This window comes from Poecilia reticulata, chromosome 5 (assembly GCF_904066995.2).
Source record: "Poecilia reticulata chromosome 5, P_reticulata-male-v2, whole genome shotgun sequence".
NCBI lineage: Eukaryota > Metazoa > Chordata > Actinopteri > Cyprinodontiformes > Poeciliidae > Poecilia > Poecilia reticulata.
In genome coordinates this window covers 32,339,579-32,355,992 of record NC_088834.1, presented here as the reverse complement: position 1 = coordinate 32,355,992, position 16,414 = coordinate 32,339,579, and the positions used below count along the sequence as shown (strand labels likewise).

General features: G+C 37.1%; 1 protein-coding gene across 1 annotated transcript; it reads right to left on the bottom strand.

Annotated features, from left to right (window-relative positions):
- Positions 1 to 1,062: 1,062 nt before the first annotated feature.
- On the bottom strand, positions 1,063 to 16,274 carry sypl2a (synaptophysin-like 2a). The gene is made up of 6 exons (XM_008410323.3): positions 16,065 to 16,274; positions 15,801 to 15,875; positions 8,481 to 8,602; positions 5,878 to 6,073; positions 4,777 to 4,947; positions 1,063 to 2,415 (listed from the first exon to the last, which is right to left on the bottom strand). The coding sequence occupies exons 1-6, from the start codon at positions 16,077 to 16,079 to the stop codon at positions 2,290 to 2,292; spliced, it is 705 nt and encodes a 234-aa protein (XP_008408545.1). The 5' UTR covers positions 16,080 to 16,274; the 3' UTR covers positions 1,063 to 2,289.
- Between the last annotated feature and the right edge of the window lie 140 nt (positions 16,275 to 16,414).

Genomic DNA, 16,414 nt, shown 5'->3' with positions numbered 1-16,414 from the left:
AGAGAAACTGACAACCTGGCAGACTTTAAGGCATCTGGACATAAAAGTTAGCTAGCATCCTTTCTTACAAACACAATGGCTGTGCTGGATTGGTCACCTTGCAGAAGCTCAACAAAACATTCTAAAACCCTGCTAAAGTGTCCTCGATATTACGTTGCTTTTAAACCATCGTCAGTTAAGCTTCTTAAATTTTTAAATACAGTATGTTTTTACCCTTTTTTGATTTAATTCATCTTTATTTTACAGCAAAAAGAAACACATGAAGCATCACCTTCAAGCAAAACTTGCTGTATGTAAAGCAATCTTGGCTCTGACCAGAGCCAAGATACCCAAAAATTATCCTCTGGTAAGAGTAGTACTACTTCAACATATTTTTACTTGAGTGAAAGTAAAAAGTAGCAGTCCAAAAAATTACTCGAGTAAGAGTAAAAAAAGCATTTGGTAACAAGGCAACTCAAAATATCAATCATATTAGACAAAATCAAAAATAAAACATTTCGCCATATCAATTTCCTTCAATGTAAAACTTCTGAAACTTTAACAAAAACTGCTGGTGTGTGTCTGTGTTTGGTGAATTTTGGTTAAAACAAACTTGTTCTTCATTCAGTGAAGTTATTCACGGTAGGTAGAGGAAGAGTAGCGACACTTCACAATCAAGTAAAGGTAAAAAGTACAGCGCAGTAAATATACTTCCAAAAGTACTTCTTTTTTTCCAAACAAGTCAATCAAGTGAATGTATTATTAACTGGTTCTGAGCAGAAACTGCAGTTTACAGATAACCTGCTAGATGAAAAAACAAAGATCCAGATAAAAATGCTATTTTGAACCAAACGCCTTATTGCTTGAAAGGTGTTGCTACATCCCAGTAATACTTTCTAGTTATCCAGTTACTGTTTTAACCGAGTGTCGGATGCTTCAGTGCCTGTAACAGTAACTTTGCTCTTGACTCAGGCCCTGTGGTGCCTATTTTGTATACTTGCACACTGTTCACATGTCCAGCACTGATCTACCAAATCAGACCAGTTCATGTAGAAAAAAAAGAAAGAAAGAAAGGAGACAGTCCAGTTGTGCAGCTCTCGTATTTATCGTGTCAATACAGAAAAACAAGCGCTTCCTTCTGCACAAATGAGGCAAAAAAAAACATTACGTTTCATTGTCAATAATCCAATAGACGAACATACATCATTATGTCTGAGTAAATCTTTAAAACTGATACTGAGGGTTTAAATCAATCATTTTTGGTATGACATACTGCCCTTGGTAGTGTTTAAAACATGCCAACCAATATTCCCTCTGCACAGGTACATTCATTCCTGGTACAATGCAAGAATTTATTCTGTCAAGAATCAGAAACCAAAACATCATCGATGGTTGTCCCTGTCTGGTTACAAACATTTTACAGTTCATAGCCTCAGCACTTAGAGACTGACCTTTGCCTGTCAAACATGTTTGGAATTTTAAATCTGACAATTAGACTAAATATACCTAGTCGAGGATTTAAACTGGACTAAAAAAAAAGAAAAAAAGGGGGAGAAGGAAATAAAAGTAGTCAGAGAAGCTGCCTACAGAACTTTTTTTCTTCAGAGAAAATAGAAAGGAAACTTTAAAAAAAAATGCAGCAAACCAATTAGTGTTGACAAAAATTCACATGAACTGTATATAAATAATATCACAGTAAGGCACATTTTGGTTCAAATGAAGATGACTCCTAGTGTTACTGATCAGGTTCAGCATTACATTACAGGAAATAAACCCAATTTGTCCTGATGCTTCACCTCCACTGTGAGCTGATGGAAACCAGTCCAGACTCCCTGGATCTGGAGTTCAACAAAAAACAAACAATAATAACACAAAATTGTTTCAAAGACACTTTAGAAAGATTTGCTTTCTAGGCTGAAATAAAAAAAAGAACTCTGGAGTAAAACATATAGCTGATGTTCTAAAAAACAAAAAAAAAAACAAACACACACAAAAACAAAAACTTTTTAGTGTGTCTCAGTAGGTTAGAGCATTGGTTGTCTGGTTTTGTCAACTTCACTGAAATCCATAAAGTTGCATATTTCAACCAAATCGAACCAACTGGAAGTTCCAGGTTATACAGTGTGAAAGCATTTAAAGTTTGGGTCTGCACTTAGTGTTTTTAAAGACTTGACATCAAGAGCTGTTTGGAGAGAAATAAAACCTTAAGCTACGTGGTGGGGCTGAACAGAAAATAAATGGCAGTTGGCCTTCCTTTGTTTCCATTTCAGCGTAAGAGCCGGCTGGAGCTTAAGGCTGCTGAGGAGGGGGTTACGGCCCGGGGGCGCCGCCTTCCTCCATCGTGGCTGCTTGGCTGGGGTCTTTGTGGAAAGGGGTCTCCTTGTAAATAAACCAGCAGTTTCCTGCCCACAGGATCAAGTTGAGAAAGCCAAAAATCTAGAAAACATAACAAATGAGTTTAATAATTAGTTTTTCATTTCAAACAAATTTGCTTGATTTGTGTTTTTTTTTATATTAAGTATTCATAACCAACACAAATTATTTGGTATTACACAGAGAAAATACAACAATTTCTTCAAATTGATAAACTTGTTCTTATCTTGTAATATTTATATTTATACTAGGTTTATGATGTAAACAGGTGGATATGAAGTTGCTATAATTGTCTTCTTTTTTAATTGGCAAGTGTGCATTAGTGCTACCTACTGGTGAGGAGTGTGGGTCAGAATGGCAGTATTGCTCAAATATGCTTAAAAATGATTTAAAAATTACGTGAATTATCTCAGTTTCAACAAAGAAAAGGAGAATTATTTACATTTAAACAAACTTCAGTTTTAATAAAGTACCTCATATCAAGCACAGATGTTATTGTGTTACTGTTTTATCTTCAGATATTTTACTGCTCAAAATGCGAATCTATATATATATATACACATACATACACACACACACACACACACGCACACACACACACACACACACACACACACACACACACACACACACACACACACACACACACACACACACACACACACACACACACACACACACACACACACACACACACACACACACACACACACTGCTCAAGTAATGCACATCACCATGGCTGTTCATATGGGTTGGAAAAAAATAATAAAAAAGCAACTATTAACTGGTAATCCAATTAATTATTTGTGTACTACTTATTACTAAATCAATATGGAAGTATTTAATGTTGGGGTGTCTAGACTGAGTACCAGTACTTCAGTTTAAGTACTCGCCAATACAAAGTGAACAAGTTGGTACTCATAATTCACACGATAACTTTTGAAAACAAATTTATTTTATTTAGAACAGGATTTCTCTTCTTTTTAAGTCTACTATTACTTCAACTGTTTTAACAAATCATAAATGGAGCACTGTAGATTTCTTTACCAAATTACTTGTTAAAAGATGCATTTCTCTATAGAATTTAGATCTGTAGTCCGACCCAAAATTCGGGCCAAAACCATTTGCCTGGGCTTCTGTGGGGCATTGAATAAGCCTGCAGTACATACACAGAGGAAGCCAAAAGAAGACGGACAATCAAGTTGTTAATGTACTTATAATAATTTAAATAGAGTACGTAGCTGACCTTACTGAGTAAGGAAATAAATTGAAGTGCAAATGTCCATCAGACTAACAAGCACAATGTGCTGCACAATAAATACACATGCAGAATAAAAACTAAATGCAGTTATTGTTATCATTTTAAAAACTGATGAATAAAAGTAGATGACAGGATATTCTTTTGACAGCAATGGTCAAAATGAAGGACAACAAAAAAGTCAAGCGCAACTTCTACTCCAAACTACCGATAGTTTTGCCCCCTCCCGCGATCCAACTTTTCCCTTCTTCTGTTTTATTTTCTTATTTTGAAGAATCAGCAAATAGCTTATTGGTGCATCACCATGACAATCTGGTATGAAGTGTGGTTTAGACTTTGCGTGGCACCTTAGTGAAGAACAGTGGTATCAGTTTGGAGTATCGACAAGTACTTTGCTGGTATTGGTATCAGGATACCATTTATTTAAAGCAATACTGAATTGAATTGTGACCCAAAGAATTGAAATCAAATTTAACAGTGAGGTTCTTAACTATGCCCAGCCCTCCTGTACATCTCTCCCCATACAATCTAAACCACTGTCTCTAATTTTAATCTGTATCCCCAGAGAATCTCACTATAGAACCTCTAAATATATCCTCGATATCTTACTGGAGCTTCCAGGATATACAAGGGGGGACACTGAAGCCATTTTTAAAATCTTCACAACATTAATAAGTTTATGATGCTAGAGAAACTGGTCACAGAAACTGGCAGCACAGTGTAACTACTAGAGTTTACATGAATGCCACTACCGCAGTTCTGTATTCAGCTTGGCAGCAGAGATCTATACGAATTACAAAGCAGTTTTTACACCAAGGAATCGTTAACCTCTAAATGTTTCATAGAGGTTATGCTCCCAACTGAACATGTTTTGAGTTACGTCTTCCCAGCAGGGTTGTGTTCTGGGGTAGAATGGTTCTCACAATGACCTCAGTGAAATGACCAGCAAACCTAAAGAAGGTCAAGTTGATTGAAAGGAGTGCTTGGGATACTAGCAACTAGATGACTCGGTTCAATCTTAGGTTTAAAGTTCTAACATAAATTCTCCTGCGTCTGTTGTACTGCAGTAACAAATACCTGAATGCCTACCTGAACTTCTACTTGCTAACAAATCTGAATAATAGAAGTTAAAGGAACCTGCACTACCCAACTTCATCAAAACTTACCACTGAAGCATTCAGGCGACCCATGGATGGAAACTCTACTGCTTCACATATTTGACATTTCTTTGCTACGTGTTCGGGGTTGGTGGCCCACTTGACATCAGTCAGGCCTTTGGCCCACGCTGAGGAGGACACGAGCCACAGGAAGGCAAAGAGCGCAGTCACCACCAGGTCCTGGCAGAAAGAAAAAGTTAAACTCAGCATATTTTGCATACACATAAGCATATACAAAGCAGTGTGGAATCAGGGTAGGTAAATGAGACACTGTCAACTCATTTGCAAAAAAGTAATTTCAACTTCTATTCAGAACAAAGAAAATAATTTGTTTAGACAGCATGGGCATTGATATAGCTTGTTTATCTGAATATGTGCTGAAAATCAACTTTTTGTGCAGGCAGCCTGCACAAAATCAGCCTGTTGTGCTGCCCTTATTCTAACTTGGATTTTTAACTCCTCATAATCATAGTACCTCTCAGTAAGGCCTGGATCAGTAGCTTTTTCCAACAACAAAGTGATATTTGCCACCCACTCCTCCCTCTCAAATAGATTTCGGATATAACTCAAATTATTTTAAGAGGCATTAAACTGAAAACGGCTGTGATTCGTATAAATCACAAAAATCCTGATCAGTCAGGTGGGATGGGCGCTAGGGCAGTCCACCAGCTGTCTACTGTGATTCTGTGTTACAAAATGTTAAAAGTTACAAAAATTCAGAGATGCATACTATTATTTGTAAGTAATAGCATGCGGGCAGGTTTCAGGGAAGGTGTAGTTGGTGCACACACCCAGTTAACTGCGTCAACTAGTATAAACCTAGTTAAATCCACCTTTCCAATCACTGTTACTGTTATATAAAACCATTTTAAAATAAACAAATGATGCTTACTGGCGGGCCACCAGGCAAGTAAAGCCTGGTGGCCCGCCAGGCTTATAATACACTGGAGGGAATCCTGCGTCACATGCATTAAGAGCAACAATAAACGGCTTAGTAAAAATGTCTGCATCAGAGAATGTTGATATGGACAGAAAGTAAAATTCAGCAATCGGGATTGGATACAACACTGCGAGCGGCTCATGACGGCTGAGACCAGGATGTGTCCTTACAATGATGGGGCCGCGGCTGGTCTGACGGTAGACACTCTGGTAGCCCAAGTAGAGGATCAGAGTAGCGGTGCAGTAGAGGAACCCAAACACACCAATGCAGACATAGAACTCCGCAGAGGAGGAGAAGTCACCCTGGAGGTGCATGGTGCTGCGACTGTCGTTACAATAAGTAATTTCAAATGGATGCGCTCCCAATCTGATGGTAAAAAAGAAAGAGACAGACTTCCTTAACCTGCTGCTGTGACTGAAGTTGTTTTAATGATGGATTTTATGTCCTTACCTCCGTTAGTGGACTTCCAATGGAGAGCAACAAGAGAGAAGCAATTATGTGAACTTTGAAAGAATTTCATAAAAACTCCGCCAGACCATTTATACAGCCAAGAACAACAAGTTTGCTTGTATTTAAAGCAGTGAATGCATTCAGGCAGCCTGCACAAGATCAGAGTATTCAAAAACTGTACTCAAGTACAAATAGTTCTACTTCAATACAGTTTTACTCAAGTAAAAGTTTAAAAGTAGCCATCCAAGAGATTACTCAAGTGAGAGTAAAATAAGTATTGGTATAAAGGCTACTCAAATTCTGAGTAACTGATCAAAACATAAATTATTTAAAATTTAAAAATTACATCATAAGATTAGGGATGCTCCGATCAGGTTTTTTTTGCTTCTGATTCCCATCACCCATGAGGGCCGATCACAGCCGATCAGAGTTCATGTTCCTCCTGAGGAGGTTGGTCCTCAGCAGTAGCAATGTATGTTTTGGGTCCCTGCCGTGACGGAAAACAAAGTGATAGCCCAGACCCATAACATGCTGACTGCTTTAGGTTGTCTTTCAGAATCTTCTCATGCCCTTTTTTTCAGGATTCCTTCCACCACAATAAGATTCCCAGTTCCAGACTCACTCAAGTCTCCATGTTTTACTGATGGGATATTGTAATTTGGGTTCTACTCCTCTCTATTCTTTCTGCAATCAGAAGCAATGTCTACGGGCAAAGAGCTCTTGTTTCGACTCATCTGAGCAGAGGACAAGCTTCCACCATATTCTCTACAGGCTGTCCTTAGCATACTTGACTCTGACTTGAAGATGTCTCTTCCACAGAAGTGGTGGTTTAACTTGATGAGTCAAGCTTTAAGGATCACAAAGTTAAAGCACATAAGAGTGGCTTGTGGTCCTCAGCAGTATGATTCATTTTGACCCTGGCTGTTTTGGCCTTTTGTGGAATCATTTTATTTCTCTGGGCAAAATGAAATAATGAAAGCAGCCTAAGTAAACCTACGCCGTGTTAAGAATGACTTGATGTTTGCTCTTTGGAGATGCTTCAAAAGAGAAATTTACATTGTCATTTTCTTATAAACTGTAGGTTATCTTTAATTTTACAAGTTGTTAGTGCTAGAAAATTTAGAAATGTTTGTGACTAGGTCCTGATCTCATCTTTAATTGTAATTAAATGCTCTTTCCTAGCAGACCCTGGATGGGTGCAGAAACAACTCTTTTAGAACCTTTTCATTGTGATATATTCCTCCAGACAAATAAAAAGAAGCACCATTTTCTTTACTAGCACCAAATGTGAATAATCTGGCCTGGTCATATTGTTACTGCCACAAAGAAAAGAAATGCTTGTTTTACAAACCCCTGGCAACTTGTTTCAGTGTAATTAGATAGTTAGCATTTTGTGTCATTTTCCAAAATGAAACATAATCTGTGTGACACTGAAACTAATGAAGGTCTATTCCGTTTAATTTTTAAGAGTTACAGCTCCAAAAATGTGGATATTGTGAAAATAAAAACTAAAAGTGATACTTCACTTTTTGAAATATTACTTTAAAAAGTGAAGTGATACTCATATATAATATATATTCATTACACAACGTGTAATATTTTAAGTCTTTTGTTATTTAGAAATTTGATATGCATGGCTTAATGGAACACAATTTTTCACTCAACTTTCTATGATAATGCTTGAATTCAGCACTGTGTGAAGAACCAGCTTCTCCATCAACGACCTCTTGTGATTTCCCCTCCTTGTGTAGGTCGGGCCGTCTTAGGGACATCTGTCCAGTCAGTCCTGACCCAGACTGAGACCATTTAGAGGCTCAGGAATCCTTTCAGGTATTCCTGACCCTGATTGGGATGAGGCACCATGAGTTCCCAATCCACGAGTTTCACCATCAGTTTCCAATCCTTAACTTTTTCTTGATATTCCAATTTTCTGAGACACTCAATTTTGGGTTATCTATGAGCCACCATCATCAAAATGACAAGAAATAAAGGCCTGAAATATTTAACTCCACGTGTAATGAATCAATGTGATGTATGATTTTCAGTCTATGATGTGAAAACATTGAACTGTTTTACAATATAAATGTTTTACTCAAAAAAGAAAAAAAAAGGATGCTATTATGCCAATTCCCCAAACAGCAGTTGAAACATAGCAGGAGACAGATTTACATTATACCTGCTTACTTTGATCAGAAAATTAGACAACTTTAGATCCAGCAAGAATGTGAATTTTTAGTTTTGCTCATGTCAATGCTAGTGTGATCATCTGGAAAATGCTGTAGCATAGGTGATTATTATAGGAAACACTAGTTCTCTCCAATACCTGAACGGGTAGCCGAACACAGCTGTGACATCATGTGAACTTGATGGTGGTTCACAGGGGACTTTTATGTTGGTTTTTCCAGAGTAACCTCCGGTGGTGGCAAATGCAAAGATAGCAAAGACCTAGAAAAGCAGAAAAATAAAAACAAAACTGAAATATTCTGTTTAAAAAGAAATCAAACTTAATGTGACACAAAGAACAATGTGTAACTGTTGCTGAACACAACGGCCATTAAGAGTTTTCATATCAGACGGATCTAATGATGCTTCTCTTATTTGACCAATAAGACACGTTTGTTTTTTTTTACCCAATCTTCTGTTTGAGCTTTCAGGGAGAATAATCACCCTGCTGCTGTCACATCCCTCTTCCACACATTTTATTTCATCAAGCCAACAGCAACACAAACCCAGACTGGACCAGCTTCACCATCTGGCATGACACTCAGTCTTATTTGAGTCAAAATGGGAGCTTTTATAATATTTTACAATAAATACAGATACAGTGTTTATCCGTATTTATCTGCATTTGACATTCATCTATGGCACCATGGAGCAGCCCTTTTCACGAGGGGAAAAATTTATCCTACATTAGCAGTCAATGCTCTCTACTTCTATTTAATATCAATCAATCCTATTTATTTAGACACAATTATGGTTCATAAAAAAAGCAAGAAACAGACAGAACATAGAACAGTTTTTAATCACAAGGCAACAATTCAAAGTCATCTTATTTTTTTATACTAAAAGAGACATTTATTGTCAGAAAGGTTGTAGGAGATTTTCCTCTACACTCACCCCAGCTAACCCTCAGGATGGAGGACTGAATCACAATCTTTAACTCAGACAGCCTTTGAGAAACAGCATTTTAAAATGTGTTCATTTTTCATACTGGATCAAACTGACAGTATGAAATTGGACTAAACTTGCATCCAATTTGTGGGAGGTGGTGGGACAACTCTGAAAAGTGGAAAAACAAAAGCCAGCAGAACAGGGTGGGGTTGTTCGGGGGGTGCAAGCTGATATTGCTGAGCATGCTGACACAGACGGACACAAGCAGGAAGAAAAGAAAGAATGGGGCTAAGCAAGAGCACTTCCTTTAACCTGTGACAAAAACTGATTCTGCAGGACAGCGTGAAGCTACTCTGAGCTTAAACAGCAGAGCTGTTACAGTGTAGCGTCTCCTTGTCAAGACAAAAACTAATTCAAAAGTAACTTCCCAATAAGACATAGCTTGTTAAATAAATCTCGACACAGATGAAAATGTACTAGCTCCATCAGCAGATTATTTCACTTATAACATGGGAAATTGTCTTGTTACAAGTAAATTTATCTGATAATGGAGATAGTATGTTTTAGTCAATATTAAGGAATTACTGACTTAAAACAAGCTTACTTGTAAATTAGTTTTGCCCACTAGAAACGGGACTTGCACTAGAAACATTTATAAGGGTTTGATTGTTGTAATGCCAAGAACTTAACCTTATTCTTCATAAACTGATATTGGAACGTGCACATTAATCTTGAGCCACAGTTTACGATCTGATACCATTCCTCCAGTGGAAACCTTCCAATAAGGATGTTATCCTGTTATCTACACTTTCTCCTAGAGAATAATACAGTTTGTTTAACTACACCTACCAAAGCCAACATCTGAAATTCCATGGAGATGTTCCAACTTCACTTGGACAACTTAGGCAAACAAAGTCTCAAATAAAATAATATAATAGATGGTGCCTAATATAAATAGTGCATAAATTTGTAAGATTTATATTTATCTACATAACATTTCCAGCTTTCATCTCAGCCGGTGTTTGGCCCACCTTGCAGCCTCTATTGGGAATATGCAGAGGGAAACCCCTCTGCAGAACCTCTGTGTCCACTTTCAGGCTTCCAACACATTCCAGACTGCATTTCCTGGTCAGGGAGTGGCAGCCAGTCACGAGGCTGTAAGGCAGGTTCTATAGTATTTCATACAACAACCTATATTTATAAAAAACACATCATGGGGATGTGGCAACAGAAAGCAAAAATAACCAGAGCACTGGATGCCTGACAGCATAACACTCCTGCTACGGGCTAATGTCCATGTTTAAAGGCTGTAGCACAGATAGTAACTATCTGGCAGTATGGACACATGATACAAAGAGGTCCAAAATGTGTTTTAAAACTGTACATGGAAACATTCTTAACCCTAAAGACTTTGTCAATGGAAGCTGACATGCAGCAATCCTAACCTGAGAAATGAAGGCAAGAAAGGTCAAAAATCTGCTTCAACATTTTACTTTGGAAACTCAAAGCAACTAAAATGAGCAAATATCATTAAAACGCTTTGAACCAATAGAAATCCTATCCATCCAGTGAAGAGCTCTTACAGGAACAACAAAAAACATTTAAATATACGACAATGAGCAAAATTTCTGTCAGCAACCTTGACACAAATATGAGCACATTTGTAACATTAGGTGTTAACCTAAAACCAAAATTAGCTTTATAGTTCCTGCTTTGACATACAGTATGGCACATGGTTATTCTCTACACTTCTGAAAGAACCTTTCTCAGTGACACCCGTGTGACAAAGGCACGTCGTCTTTTACAGAAACATTATATATACCAAGTCCCATGTACATTTCTTGGTTTAGCTGTGAATCTTTATTAATACGATTTCATGTATTTTTACAACGGTTCTTTCTTTCCTCGACAAGGTAAACTACCCGCTCCTCCATTTAGACTCGAATAAGTAGATCAACAAGTTAATATCATTCATTGTTGTTTACTTTTCTCTTTGCTGTATTACTGTAGGCTTATTAAAAATGTGCCACAGAAGCTCGATTCGTCCATCAAGCTTAGAATTTTGGCCCAACCCGGACAAATTTTGGGTGGGGTTGGGCTCAGGGCTAAACTCTAATTCATGTGAAAAATGCAGATTTATAACACTTGGAAAATATTAGCAAACAATTAGTGCACACGCCAACACTGCGATAGCGGTATAGGGCTGCAGAAACTGCAACCATTTTTTTCCCCCTTTTTTCAAATAGACATGAAAAAAGTATTTTACAGTGACATTTGTGTTTGTATGCTTAAGGTAAATACATAATAGTTTAATGAAGCAAACACAGTTCAGTTTTTTTTTCTTCTCGTCTTTTCTGCAAAAATCAACGAGATACACACTTTCGGTTTCTTGGCCTGGGAAGAATGTCTTATCTCGGCAACAACAAGACCCGAGTCACTCTTTCCTGAAAAAGGTTTTCCGTGAGAGCACTTTCACTGGCTGTTTGTGACCCTGCTCACTATGAAAATACAATAAAAGGAAAAAGAAGTGCCGTTAAAAAAAGAAATAAAGTTTGTATTTTTAACCAACATTGTCCAATTCAAGAAGTTTAATTTAGTTGTAAAACTTTTAGGCTATAACGGTTTTAATCTCCCTATCTAAAAATAATTATTTAACATTCAAGTGTTGATAGTAGGTTGATTTTCATTGCAGTGCATTGTAGTGCTCTTTTGACGTTTTCACTTTCCTAGTAGTACGATCACATTCCTAGATTTAGTTTTCTTTTGTTTAAGTAAACCGCGTGAAGTCACAGCAAAGGTCATTTCAGGCTACTTCATAAAAAGTGCCTACCGACATCAATGGACTACATTAATTCAATCAGCCATTCTGAAAAACCACAGAAAGAAAAGTGTTGCAGTGGAAGTCATTCCCTTTGTCTTGTCTGCATAAAAAAGTAGAAAGAGGAATAAAAAAAATAATCGTTCTCTTGCACAGAAAATTTTAATGACATACTTTTCTATCATTCTTTTATCCATATCCAACTGTGATAAACCGTCTTTATTCTTTGCTGTTCTTTGGCGTTGCCAGGCTTACGGTACTGTGTAGACGACGTCAGTGGAAAAACGTATAAAAGTTAATTACAACTGCTGCAATCAGAAAAGAGACTGCGCACATGTCATTTTCACTGGAGGAGTGCAGGAAATGGACCTTTGCTTTCCAAGAAAGCATGAAGATCAGACTGAACACTGATAAGGACCAGAAATTTAGAAAGGACTCGATCTTCGTTTTTTAATTTTTGGTTGGCTACACAGTATTTAGGGAAGTAAAGGTAAAGCAGACTGGATTTACATACATCTTCTAAAACTAACACTTATTTTTTTATATTACATAAAATAAAAATCACCCACACTGTTTTACATCTAATCCAACGCAGCAGTGTCAGTTGTAACATTTTACCAATTGAAACCTTCAGCATTAATATTCCAATGGCACAAGGCCACGTTAGTAAAAGAGTAAACGGTCTAAAACGATAAAAGGAGCAGAAAGGAAGAAAATCTCATTCTGTTCTTCCAGTTTTTTCTTGGCACATATTCTGGGCAGAGGTTGTTTTTTTCTTGAGTGGCATCTGAGAAACATGAGGTGGGTGCGCTGCAGTAGGAGGGACTTGTGTTTGACACTTTTGAACTTGGGTTCTCGTAAAGAATGAAACGTCCCAGTCAGAGAAACGTTGTCCTTGAAGCGTTCAGGAAAAGAGCAAACTTCTCTGTTCTAGCCAAGTACGGCATATCCTGACCTAAATTACGTGTCCATTCTGTTTTGCTTTCAGCTTCTTTGTGAGATTATTCAGTGGCAGGTGGTAAGTTAACCGTGTCAATCTTTGCATCTAGTTAAAGTTTAACTCATTTCGCTAAGGTTGACACAGGTACAGGTAAGCAGGCTGACTGGTGACTAACAATGTCTCCCCCGTGGTGTCAAGAACAATGCCTACCAGGTCATTACTTAGCTAAAAGATAAAAAAATAAAAGGTTAATAAATAATAATTTGCATGTATGACAACAAAAATAACATAGTTTAACCAATTATCAATGCTGTATCTGACAAGTTTGATCTGGGGGTAAGCCATCAATGACTGATCCAGTGAAACCCCTTCGATTCGCAGATTTTTCTGTGGAATGTAACTAAGAATTTGCAGAAATGTTTTTGTAGATCTTCTCTGAAATATTGCAAAGCAGTCAGACCAGGAGCACCATTCATTTTCCTTGGTACTGACTGGTTGTATCCCACAAAAACAGAGACTAGATATTCATTTTTGCTGTAGTGCTAAGGTGGTTTCCACTCGCCATATTAATGCATAGTTGGTGTTTGAACTAATAAAATGGGCAGTTTTAAGCATTTTTAAAGTTGTTCTCAAGTATTCGCGGGAAGCTGTGGTCACCATCCCCACACTTGGGTTCCATTGGTTACATTGATAACTTTTGTCTGTCCTCTTTGTCCAGGGTTTAGGGCAGCTGAAGTCAAACAAAACCCACCCATTTGTATTACTGAGTTAAACGATCAGAAAAACTGAAACGATCAGAAAAACTGAGTCTGATGAATTACATCTTGAAGGTGAAATTTCCATTCATATTTAACTTCTTATATGCTGGGAGAGCAAATGAAAGATTAACAAGTTCAGGAGACATGTTAATGTTTAGTGGTGAATTAAAGAGCAATTACTAAGAAACAACTGAAAACAGAGGCCCCTAACTGGGCAGACTGGGTTGAAGAAATGCTGAATATTAATATATTGAAAAAGATTACTTTTTCCTGTCAGATTAAAATCTGTCAAATTTAAGAAAGTCCGGAAAAGCCATGTAGACCTTGCATCACCACCAAATTGTGACTTTGTCAACTAAGTTTTATACTTTGAAGGCCTTTGTTAGTGCTACAAACTGTAAATAGTTAGCATGTACACTTGCATATCACAATCATCAATAAATCAATTAATAGCATGATAAATGAAAACAAACTCAATAATTTCAATTAGTATGATTTATTGTTTCTCTTTTTTCCTCTCTTTCTACCAAAAACTGGATGAAAAACGTCTTACATTTGGTGCTTTGGTCTCAACTAGTCCTTTTTTATCTGAAGATTTTTGATGACAAAGACTTCAAAAATTCATTTTATTTGATATTTTTTTTATTTTGGATAATTAAAATGTGTTCCGGTTTCAGAGATATATGTTCATTAGAATTTAAAATGTATTGATCCTTGAGAATGTGTTCTTGCCATTGTGCTCTATGCCATTATTACTATTATATTACTTGAAAATAGTACCAAACCAACAATATTATCATTTATCGCAATAACTTCTGGAACAATTTATCGTCCAGCAAAATTTGTTATCGTGATAACAAATTTTGTATGTTTATTGTTTTTCCTCAAATCTGCAAAAAGGATTCTGTCAGAAGAAAATGAAAACAAGAAGAAGCTGGAAAAGAAGACTCCATACTGGAACTGATTATGTTATTAAGGCCAATCTAAATGTTCAACTTCTGTATAAAAGTCCAGGCTTGTTGTTTTGTTTCTTTTTCTAGAGGAAATTTTACCGTTTAATTTGTGAATATACAAAACTAATAAAAAACTGATTATTAAATTAAGAATCTGACTAGACACAGAACCCAACTTAGCTTTGTTTCTCGTCGTACATTATTCAGATATAGAACATTATATAGTGTTTTTGTTCCATCTGAGTTTGAATAGTACTTTGAGGTATAAAGCAAATAAGTAGTTGAATGGATATGTTTTACTGCAATGTAAGTAGGAGTCTGATATTGTGTTAATTCATCTGAAAAGAAACAACCTGAATAAATGACCAACATAATGACTACTTATTGAAATACTGGCTGACTATAAACAATAGAATCCATTAACACAGCTAAAACAAAAAACATGCCCTGGTCACAATTCTGGTGATGCAGTTTGCTTTTTTATTTTATTCCTCTGATGTGCATAAAGATGAATACAATGCGAATGTCAAGGAAACTACTGAGTAAATGTAACCAGTTATTGCCCCACCTCTGTCTCATATACATGTTAATCAGCAACAGGACGCCGATAACCACACCTTCAACACACACAGTGCTATCGGTCGTAAAGTTAAAAAGTAGTGAAAATACAGCAGCCTGGTACATCTAAGCTCTTGTGTCTTAGCAGACGTAAAGTCTCTTAAGCATGCAACCCACATGCCCTCAAGCAATAAGATTGTCTGCAGAAGGCATTCGTTCATTATGACCGGTTTCACAAAACGCCATCTCTTGATTTCAAAAGATTTGTGTCAGTTGACAACACGCCTATGACCCTACTGTATCACCGTACTGTCTTAGCATAGCAACTGTAAATGGGCGAGACACGTGACCTCATTTAGGTTGACACATCTCATAAATTAGAAAATAAACTGCGCTAAATCTGAACTCTAAACATGTACTCAAACAAAGCTATGAGACGGGAGTATGTCTGTTTGCTCTAAAAGTATTCTTCAGGTCTCAATTCTTGTGTTGTGGCTTTACTCACCCATTCTAAGACACGAATAAATCCGAGAGGTTCTTTCAGTGGCCCCAGGTCCAGAGAGAACCCAGACGCCAAACCCTGCTCGACACAGAAAAGAACAAACTTAATTAGCTGCACAAAGAATAAAACAGTTTATTACGGCAGTTTATTACAGTTTATCATCAGCTACTGTTTGTGAAACTGCAACAACTAGCTCTATCTGCATAAAGTTAGCCAACTCCATGTTAGTGAAATGCTAACGATACTCCACTGCTACAACTTACCCACCTGAACAGAGGCCATAGGGACGGTTAGGAGTAAAATGTCGTCTAGTAAATTTTAATACTGTAACTTAAGCTATTTATCAAACTTAAAGTAACTTTCTGAGTATTCGAACTGACATACGATACAACAGCAAGCTACTGTCAAACCCTACTCAACCAGCCAACCGCTGTCAAACACACCACAATAAAATCTACACAAGTTCCGGTTTTTTTGGCTCCGCTCCTTTTCCTTTTACCGTTGCATGTCCCAGCAAGAAGTGACGGCGAGTGGCAAAAGAGGCGGGATATGCAGGGTGTTTTTGTTTAGATTTTTTCTTTGTTTTTGCCACTGAACATTAATATCACCTTTACACA

Excerpts from the sequence above, each read along its gene's own strand:
- sypl2a (XM_008410323.3), bottom strand. Across the intron at positions 6,074-8,480 it reads GTGTTCGGCTACCCGTTCAG|ATTGGGAGCGCATCCATTTG; the intron begins GTATTGGAGAGA and ends TTTTACCATCAG. Across the intron at positions 2,416-4,776 it reads GTCGCCTGAATGCTTCAGTG|ATTTTTGGCTTTCTCAACTT; the intron begins GTAAGTTTTGAT and ends TATGTTTTCTAG.